Here is an 11,286-nt window from a genome sequence, read left to right on the forward strand (position 1 = left end):
CACCTCTAATAAATTCTTCTTTATGGTTTTGAATTCTAGGGTTTTTGAATTTTAGGGTTAATGGTCTATGATTTTGGTTGATTAACATAGGGCTTTTGTATTTTTCTTTGAATTAAGCTATCAATTATGCATAATATGTGATTTTTCTTTGAATTAAAGTATATATCAACGAATTTTAGCGTGGAATTGTAAATTGTTTCTTTTCGTTCCTTCTCCTTCTATGATCCCTTCATTTTCTTTCATTGCTCGAATTTCTTGTCAATTTTGCGAAGAAAATGATTCATTACACATTAGAAGATTGTGACACCACTTTATAGTGTTCTTCAATAATGGAGGTTGAAGGTTAGTAGGTTAAAGTGAAATTGTTAGAGAGAAATAAAAGAAATGGGTGTTAGTTTAGATGGGGTAACCATGGGTTAAGGGATTTTTGTTTGGTTGCTTAAATGCTTAATTAATGGTTAAACATAGTTTAAGGGGAAAAGCGACGTCATAAATGGCCTAAAGTGAAACTGGTAGTAAAATCAAATTTTTTAAAATTTTTACGATAGTAATTCACAAGTTTTTTTAATTCGCGATAGTAATTTTCAAAATGACATTAATACGTGGTAGTAATTGACAAATTTTCCTATAACATATCAAAGTAAGGTAACATTAATAACAATATTGTCGACTTTAATAACAACTACTATGTTCGATCTTATTCTTACATACCGAGATATATCCATACACAATCTGTAAAGACATACTCCAATTCACTTTTATACATCTTCCTAAATTCACAAGTTAAATACCCAAGCCTAGTGCACTAAATTTGTACTTCCAAGAACTTGGCATCCATGTACAATTTTTGGAAGTTCCTCTCGATATATCCATACACGATCTGTAAAAACATAACGGGATGCATTTGCATCAGCCTTCCTTTCATCATTAGCCCGATTTTGCATTGCCTTACAGTAACAGGGAGCAAACTTGAACAACCTTGTGGGTTTGTTTAGGTAGTCATAAATAAAATTGTTGTGATGCTTTTAACTTGATGTGTAGTCTGCATCCCATCCCAAAAAATGTCCTTCACGTATACAGGGATCCACATTTCTCACTGCGCATACAAAACCTAATACCAACACAAGGACAACCCTTAAACTATAACTAGTACATATATAATTAGTACAATACTGAAATACCAACAATACCAGTCAATACACCAACATCATTCCGCATTGATATACCAAAATATACAACTGAAATATCAACAACACCCATCATTACACCAACAACATCCGCATTGGTATATCAAAATACATCATTTATTTAAATCAGAATTTGAAAGATCAAGGCACCTATGAAACCAGAACATCAACATAAAAAATCATATGGATTTGTATATCCAAATTCTGTGCAGATATCACACAACCAACAAACAAACACATCATGAAATCACAATATCAACATCAACAAACATATCACATATGCATTTACATGTTCAAAATCAGCAAGAACTTTTATGTAAAACAGTCGAATACCAACTAACAGTATTAAAATCAGAACAAAACAATTTAGTTCACAAATGATATTAATATCGAATACCAACTAATAAGTAATTGGTTATAATGCCACACATTTTAATCATATCAATTAAATGAGTAATTGGTATGATTCTCAATTTCATACTAGAGTAGAACAACCTCCTCACATCACAATTATATAGGTGTGTTATATACTTCATTAACTACAGAATTTCTAAATCCAACCTAATATATCTACCATTAACTACACAATAAAAAATAACACAAATTATTGCTATTCATTCCAACAATTGCTATTCAACAACACAACTTAATTAATGCTAATAATTTCAGCAAACAATTTCAAACTAATTATTGGTATCCAACAACAACAATACTTATTAATGCTTATGCTTCCACAAATAACTCCACTGCTTAATGACAATTATTCCTCAAATAATTCGAAAGCTGGAAAAAGTTGAAAAAATTTGAAGTGCACTAACCTGTTCATTACTATGACCATCACCACTACAACCACCAACACTGAGCATCTTCGGTCAACCACAAAAATATTTCACTAATTTCACCAGATGTGAGAATATGTAATCTAAAGAGAACAAATCCAATTTAGGTATGGGGGAAAGATTAAGAAAATAAAAATGACTTGTAGAGAATTCAATGGGAAAACAAATTATGAGAAGGAAATGCTCAACAAATTATTATTGTGCTACCGATTATGAGCAAATCCAATTATTGTTTGCAAAAATTAAAAAAAAAAAATCAGAATAAAAAAACCTGTGAATTTGGGGGAAAGACTGAGAAAATTTTTATTTTTGGAAGAAGATACAAGGGACAATGTATGTCAACGGGTCCCACATTATTGTCTTCCTTTTTTTTTAAAGATTTTTTTTCAGCTAGCTCATTTAGAATGTGGGGCCCACCGTTTACTAGAGTCCAGGCTCACAAAGTGTACATATAGCATTTCTCTTGAAAAAAATTGGATAATTCGCCAATTACTACCGCAAGTTAATACCACTTTGTAAATTACTACCGCAAGTTAAAATAGTTGTGAATTACTACCACTTTGTAAATTACTACCGTAAATTTTTTTAAGATTTTGCGATTACTACCAAACCCCCATTAAACCCAACTATGACGTCATTATAGCCATTTAACCCATGATTAAATCCCTTAACCATGGTCAAACATGGGTTAAATCCCTTAATCATGACATCATTATATCCATAACCTTTTTTTTTTTTTTTTTTTTTTGCTGGTTAAAGCCCTTAACCATGGTCAAACATGGGTTAAAATGATATAATGACGTCATAGTTGGGTTTAATGGGGGTTTGATAGTAATCGCAACATCTTAAAATTTTTTACAGAAGTAATTCACAACTTTTTAATTTGCGGTATTAATTTACAAAGTGGTATTAACTTGTGGTTGTAATTGACAAATTTTCCAAAAAAATAAAACAGAAAGAGTATAAAAATTAAAATGGAGGCGGCTGCTATATTTTTTTTTTTTTTTTTTTTTGACGCAAGGCGGCTGCTATATATGATGGAGCTTTTTTTTTTTTTTTTTTTTTTTTTTTTTCACTCCATATTTGAATGCTTCTCTACCATCCTAAGTTTACGTCTACTGCACAAAGTAAAGAGAGACAGAGAGAAGAAAAAAAAAAAAACCCAAAGAAATGGATCATTCAACAGCAACCAAATTAGAATACTTTGACAACATGTTGAAGCTTCATTCAGAGGCAACATTTCTCTCCCATTTGCAGGTTTTTCTTCATTTACACAATTAATTATTACTTTAATCATATGTAAATATCTCTTGTAAAAAAAAAGAAAAATCATTTGTAAATAATTTGTAGTACAATAAAATTAAACTAGTAATTTTGTATAAGTCATAAAGTATTTAACTATTTATTATTTACACTAATCAATTTTATTATTCCTTCTAATATGAAATTAAAATCTCAATGTTCAATTGAAAAGACAGATGATGGTAGACAAGCAATGATTTTGGATTCCACTATATTTCATCCTCAAGGAGGTGGGCAACCCTCAGATACTGGGTTCATCACCAATATCAATTTATCCTTCAAATTTGTTGTTGATGATGTAAGGAACAAAGATGGAATTGTAAGTAGTCATCTAATTTCTTCAATATAAGTTTTGGGTATTTGAGAAAAATGGAATTTTCTATGATTTTTTGGGAGAAAAATGAATGATGATAATTTTTTTTTTTTTTTACAGGTTTATCATTATGGGCATGTTGAAAATTTCAAAGGAAATGATGTGTTGGAGTGGGATATTAAGAGTGGAACGATTGTTAATTTACATGTAGATGAATCTCGTCGTAATCTCAATTCGAGGTGTGTTGTGTTTAATTTTATGTTGTTGTTCAATGATAGTAGTATATGTATGTGTCCTTAGATTTAGAAGTGAAGTTTGTTGAGAGAGTGAGGGATAGCTCAAGTGGTTAGAGCTTTACTCCTGGTCCCGGAAGATAAGGGATCGATTCTCACCCCTGCACTTGTGTTGTGTATTTATTAAATTATGACTTATGAGTTGTAACTAATGAGAGGTTTAGAGGAAATTTTGACAATTACCCCCTTCTATTTTTTTTTTTGAAAATTACCACATTCCTCTAAACCTCTAGACCTTTCATTAGTTACAACTCAATAAAAGGGAAAGAATGGGCCCAAAATGACGTTACGCGGTAGTTGGGGGCAAGAAAGTGGTAACTTTTGATGTTTTTGAAAAAAAAAAAAAAGAAGGTAGTAATTGCTAAAATTGAGATAACAGAAGGTGGTAATCGTCAAAATTTCTCAATTGCTAAAACTCCTATAATTTTTGGACTTTGGGTTGTTCCTTAGCATTTCATACTCAATTGTTGATTAAGAGTCTATTAGTTTGTGCCTGGAGAAAATTATTGCCATTACTTAACTAGTTTTTTGTGCTTATTTACTGTTCATGGTTTGTACAGGCTGCATTCAGCTGGACATGTTCTAGATATAGCCATACGTAATGTGGGATTGGGACATTTTGAGCCCGGGAAAGCCTATCACTTCCCTGATGGGTATGGTTTCAAACTTAATTTTGTTACATCTATATTTGTTGAGTGATAAGTGTTTCATAACGGCATGTTTTATCTAATTGATTATTTGGGCTTAATTCAATGTATACTTCATGCTCAAAGCTTTCTTTTATTCATGACCGCTTATTTTTATTGTCGCCCCATTTTAGTACGATCCAACAGTAAAACTACAATGTGTCCAATTTTCATGCCTTTTTTTTTTTATTTTTTATTTTTTATATTTATTTATTTTTTTGAACTTGTTTTAGTTCTACAAACTATTAACCTAGTATAGTTAGCAAAAATCACTTTAATGCACCAATCTTTGGCTGCAATATATAGGCATAAAGCCAAGGTTTTATAATAGTAATTTGCATTAGTTTCCAGCTATATCCCTGCTCTAGTGTTTGTCACATAGCAGCTCATCAAAACAATGTGCAGACTATGGTGTGCATCCCTTTTATTTCTTTCCCTTCCATGCTAACTTGCAAAGTAATTTTGGCTTCAGCTCTAGTGTTTGCTGATTCTCCTGTATCATCTGCACCCGCATGTCGTGTATCCTTTTCAAAAACTTTGCAGTTGACATTGAGTATGTTCTTATAGGCCATTTGTTGAATATAAAGGGACCATTCCACAAACAGAATTGCAAAATAAACTAGAACAGTTAGAAAGGGGTGCTAATGTCCAAATTTCAAGAGGTGAAAAGGTATCCTAAGGTTTTTTATTTTTTTTAATTTTTTTTTCTTTCCAAATTTTTTTTACCCCACTTATGGGATTTAGGCCTTGATTGATTAATTGATTGATAGATTGATTTATTGCTCTGCTATTAGTTTTTTGAATCCTTTATTTAGTTTATTTTATATTGTGAAATTTGATTGTGTAATATCCTCTGATTTATTCTAATCTTTTTATACTCAGGTTTTTGTTTCTGTACTGCCATATGATGAAGCTGCTGAGATGTGTGGTGGTCAGCTACCAGATTACATCCCCAAGGTTAAAATTTTTTCTTAGTAACTACCAACCTAATATCAGGTGTTATCTTCTTCATTTAAGTGTTCATGCCTAGCCATAGACAGTTGTCATCTGTAAAAACCTGAAATTTAATTTAGGCGTAAATTAAGGATTTAACTAGTAAATGAAAAGTAACTTAACCTCTCCATATCCTTCCCTTTCTAATATCTAAAATATTCAATTGATCATTGTGTATATATGGTCATGGATTAAAAGTGTTAGTTCTAGAAAGAACAATTGGATCTGAAAATGTTACGGTCTACTCAATCAGTTGCAGTCAGCTTGCAACATAGGTTGTGTGTCTAGTGCAAAAGACTGGTTAGGTTAGGCAAGGGAATTTTTGTTCCTCTTTTCACTTCAGCTATATAACTCTGCTAGTGGGTTTCCCGCTGCTAGTCCCAAGCCTAGATAAAGGAGGAGAGTTTCGATAGGCCAATGACAGCCCATGTAAAACTTTCACATCCCAATGATCCCATGACATGAGCCAAACTGAATTATTTTATTATATATTTTATTATTATTTTTTTCCACTTCAGCTATATATGTAAAATTTTAATAGTCCAGTTATTTTGAACTCCTATATTTCTTTTTGACATTTTTCCCCTTCTTTGTTCTAATTCCATCAGCCCGCTATTGGTTGTGGTGACAGATTTCACCAATGCTCCCAGTGGTTGTAGTCTTGGTTGTGGTACGGGCTTAGGTTTCTTTTTATGTCAGTATAAATTTTCACCAATAGCCAAACTTGAAGAGTTGAGGAGCATTGCCACACATTAAGAAACTCCTATTTCATTAGCTATTTGTGACTTTTATTTTTATTAGTAGATGTGGTTATGGACAGGTCCAATTACTATAGGGTTAGGGTCAAATTTAAAGGGCTTTTATTAGACAGGGCACTAAGTATTAATGGACAGGGTCATTATAGGGCCAATACGATGTCCCAATAATTTTGAAACATTTTTGTCTTGCTCGTTTGCCGTCTGGTGCACTATCGACCCACTATACCCACAACCCATTTTAGCCCGACATGTTTTAACTCTTTTTAAGGTGACCCTTTTATGACTTCATATTCTTTTGACTCGCATTGACCTTGTCCCAACCTGTCAATAACCAGGTCTAAATATTACTAAAGCTTCCTAAATTGTCAAGTTGTCATCTTCCATTGCTAAATTCAGTTGTTTTATGCTTTCATCAATCATATGATTAGCTTCTTTTAGAACGAGAAACTGCATTTCGCTCTCCAATTGTATTCTAAAGTGATTTTCTAGAAACTTACTTAACTCCTTGTAACTTTATTCTGAAAACATGTAATAGCCCAAAGATTGTCCTACTTTTTTTTTTTAAAAATATTATTATTTATATGAGTTCTGTTATGGGATAATCACCTAAGGTGGTTTGTTCATCTAAGGTGTAAGGAACCTGAAGAGTGGTAAAGTGAGCAGTAGGGGAAGGCCAAAGCAAATTCAGAGGATGATTGAGAATATGAGTCTTTAACGCTTTGTTTGGATAGAAAGAAATGGAAGGAAAAGAAGGGAAAAGAAAGGGAGGGGGACTAACTCTTTTCTTTGGGTAAAAGATTGAGGGGAGGAAGGGAAAGGAGAGGGAGGGATCCATTTTCCCTCCCTCTTTAATAAGCATAATCCCTCCAAATTTGGAGAGATATGGAGGGAAAATGGAGTTCACCTCCCCCTCCCTTCTTTCCCCTTCCCTTCCTCCTATTTCCCTCCCCTTCCTTTCCTTCCTGATTTGCTGTCCAAACAAAGCGTTAGTGATTGAGGAAAGTATGGTGTTGAATAAATCGGTTGGAGGGGGAGAAAATCTACACCGAGGACATGTCATGACTTTATATATACACTTTTTATTTCCTCCCCTGGTATTTGAACTCATTTAGTTTTGTTTATTTCCTTTGTTAAGGTTTTTCTCAAACTTTATTGTGTTTTTACTCACATGGTTTTCTTTTGTTTTTATCTCCCCATAGCCTCCTTTTGTAAGCTATCTCTAATTTTTTTTATATCCTTTTTCAGATTTTATGTTTATTTATTTCTTATTATTTGTCCACTTTCATTGTATCACCTTTTGTTGTTTATTACATATTTTGCCGACAATTTGTTGTGACAGATTTATATTAGCTAAACCAAAATGATTTTGGAACTAAGACTTTATTGTTGTTGTTGCTGACTTGCTGAGAGTCCTTTGATGGATCAACTATAGCTATGTAAATGTTTACTTTAGATTTTAATGTGTTTAAAATTGCCTGAATTTCAGCTTAATTCAAACCCCCCACCCCAGGTAAAAAATTCCTCGGAGTTTGAAGAGCAACTGTTTATTTATTTCTTCTCTAGTCTCTGAAGTATAAAATTAGTTTGTGGTGTAATTTTTCTTTGAATCTTTGTTTATTCCATAACTTGTACTCTTGACTGTTGCAGGGTAGCAGTCCTCGTATTGTAAAGATAGGTGAGCATCTGGGATGTCCTTGTGGTGGCACACATGTTACTGATATTTCAGAAATAAGAAGTCTGAAGGTAAATGTCTATCGGACAGAGTATTAATTTTTTATGCTTATAGAAAACCAGCCTTATTGCCTAAGAAAATGTAATGTTTGCCATATATGCATTCTCATCAACTATTTTTTTAAAACAAAGAGCAAGAAGATAATCTTGAAGATATTTCTCGCACTGCTATACAAAGAACGATTTCTTTTACTCATGTTCTAAGAAAATGATCGGGAATAGATAGGTCGTTAAGCTACTACCCTGATCAAATTAATCATTTATAATCCCAAACTACCCTAATACAAGTATAGGGGTACGTAAAGGGTCGAACCACTAAGGAAGCACACTCGTTCAACATCAAAATCACTATGCAAGAGTAAGAAGGGAAATGTTTTTGTTGATTGTCTTGAATAAAAAGCACTAAAACTACGAATAAGCAAAGATAAAGACAAATAGAATCAAGAGAGAAGAACGCTAGGGATACGGGGATGTCAAACATGATTAGAAAGAGGGGAACAATGATAGTTATCATGAAGAACATGCCAAAGAACACAAGATTCTACCTAAACAATTCATTCTCATGCAATAGTCTAGGCATATCAATGAAAAAGGTCTATACTAATTAGGATCATTCTCATGCTATCCTATTAGACCCAAGCAAATCAAGAGAATAAAGAAGCACAATTCATAAAACTCCATTTTAACAACTCATTCTCATGCAATCATCAAAATAGAGGTGATCTTAATCTAGTTCAAATCATTTTCATGCATTTAACTAGAGGGCAATCAAATAAAGTGCAACAATAATCTCAAGCTATCAAAAATCATGTCTTTCATCAATTTAAGGCATGTATTCAATCCAACCATCATCATTCATCCAATAATCAACACATATTTTCCACCCCCTTCCCCTAGCTAAAAAATTAGCCTAGAAAAGGGTGGTTAAACATGATAGCAAAACTAGAAGTAAACTCAAGAAACACAAAACCAAACATGATTAAGAACAATGAAAATAACAAAGATAGATTAAGTAACAAGATAAGTGAGAATAAGCAACTAAAAGGCAAATAAATAAAACTAAGAGAAAGGATTATATATAGATTACTAAAGAGGAAATAAATGAAAGATGAAAACTTGGAATGTTGCTTGATTGATTGAAGAGAAACTTGAACAAAGTTGAATACAATGGAGATAACTTGAGTAATACTACACTTCCTCTCTCTAAGATTAGGGTTAAAATGTACATAATTATCTCATTGCAATCCTAGGGGTATTTATATGCCCCTCACATTACCCTAAATAAAGGATTAAGAGTGCACGGAAATACCCATGAGAGCGGCCGCTCCATCGAGGGGGAGCGGGCACTCTAGAGGGTATAAACAAAGACACCGACCTAAGGGGAGCGGACGCTCCTCAGCATGTGGTGCGGCCGCTCCTAAGGGGTGAGCGGCCTTTCCTCATGTGTGCTCCGGATTCTTCAAAGTCCATGCTCCTCTATTCGCCTATTCCAATGCACTCCAAAGGGTGAACTAAGCCTCGAGCGAGATCACGCAAGCATCTCCATTCAACCTAAACAAAGAACTCATACACAAACATAAGCAAAATAGAGAAGGAAAGCGATAAAGAAAGGCGAAAAGAAAGGAAAAGAAAGGGAAACATGAGAAGGAACCAACATAGCAAAAATTAGGACAAAATGCTTGGAAAAGGCTCAAACAAGCGCCAAATGAGGGGAGAATCCTTAGAGAAAAAGGATAAAAAAGTGGCATAAATGCCACTCATCAGAAAACAGCGACATGAAATGATTGGAATTTCTCAGGAGGTTGAACATAATTCACTGTTGGTTTTATGTTCAGATTATTGTGTGGCTTATTTACTAGTTTGCTGTCGTTTTATTTTCCCTTGCCTTTTCCCCCTATTTTATGTTGTACCAACATTAGGCTTTCTTTTCTAAGATAATGGGCCTATTTACTAATAATTTTATTTTTTAAATGAGCATAAAAATTAATTAGGAAATGTATACTTTTTTGAACTACAACTTGATGTACAAATTGCCTGACACCATATATGTTTTCATTACTTGAGGCAGGGGATAAGTTTATTAGCTTTCTCTTCTCAAAATCGGCCAATTTAGTGTTTAGCTTGGTTGCACAAATATCTTTAGGATTACTCTTTGTAAATGCAACGATTCCATTTGTTAAAACATGTGAATTTTAACTTTTGATTCTGTCCTGTCCTTTTTCTAATTTAACTTTAGATTCTTGTCCTGTCCAAGTCAGTGAATTTCAGTCTAGTTTTTTCATACTCTTTGATAAACCCTTCTTGCTTAAGGCCAAAGGAAGTAATCATGTTATATTTTCAACTAAGGCTTATTTAGCTATTTTCTATTTACAAGGTATAAATAATGAAAACACTTGCTTATTTTTTTTTTATTTTTTTTATTTTTTTTTATTTTTATTTTTTTATTCAGTATTGGACATCTTTGCTCAAACAAGAATCATTCAATTGACCATGCTAATTAAAAACAACCAAATTGCAGCTATGACGTGCTTTGGTTATATGAATATGAATTTTTCTATGCCAGGTATTTTGGGATTATCAATCACAACCAAACTATCTAGTTGACATTTTTAGTTTAATGACGTTGCAGATATCAAAAATCCGATCAAAGAAGGGAGTGTCAAGAGTTTTCTATAGCATCAGTGCATGAGCAGGAAGGTGAGAAGTTAACTTCTGAAGTTCAGAAATCTCTGATAATCAATCATATGTGCAGCAGAAGAATTTTTTATGGTGAAGTTTGATTATATAAATCTGATGGTGTAATATCAATTGTTGGTTGTAGTTGCTTTGCTTCTTGAAAGTTTTTATTTAAGTTTTTATTTATTTATATATTTTATATATATATTTTTTTTGATGAACTTTGGATCATGTTCATCGATTGTATGAAAGGGGTATATGATATATAAATCTACAAGAATTTAATTCTATGATTGCAAGCAAGTTAGTTTTGATCTACAAGTCTATAGCATGTGCATGTGTAAACTGAGATCATCTTCAGAACAGTCTGAGGTTACACGACGAGCCTGAAGCCTTACAGGCACTCATTTATTACCCATGTATGTATAATGCTGTAAGTATCCACTACAATCACACAGGAAGGGCATAGGCTGATACAAGTGATGTTTTTCCCTCAAAATCTCTGAAA

General features: G+C 33.0%; 1 protein-coding gene across 1 annotated transcript; it reads left to right on the forward strand.

Annotated features, from left to right (window-relative positions):
* Positions 1-3,117: 3,117 nt before the first annotated feature.
* On the forward strand, positions 3,118-11,068 carry LOC145607884 (uncharacterized). The gene is made up of 8 exons (XM_081663479.1): positions 3,118-3,283; positions 3,501-3,647; positions 3,762-3,880; positions 4,495-4,587; positions 5,188-5,290; positions 5,503-5,577; positions 8,019-8,114; positions 10,732-11,068. The coding sequence occupies exons 1-8, from the start codon at positions 3,197-3,199 to the stop codon at positions 10,789-10,791; spliced, it is 780 nt and encodes a 259-aa protein (XP_081519605.1). The 5' UTR covers positions 3,118-3,196; the 3' UTR covers positions 10,792-11,068.
* Positions 11,069-11,286: the final 218 nt, after the last annotated feature.

Source organism: Chenopodium album, chromosome 23, assembly GCF_948465745.1.
Source record: "Chenopodium album chromosome 23, dcCheAlbu1.1, whole genome shotgun sequence".
Classification (NCBI taxonomy): domain Eukaryota; kingdom Viridiplantae; phylum Streptophyta; class Magnoliopsida; order Caryophyllales; family Amaranthaceae; genus Chenopodium; species Chenopodium album.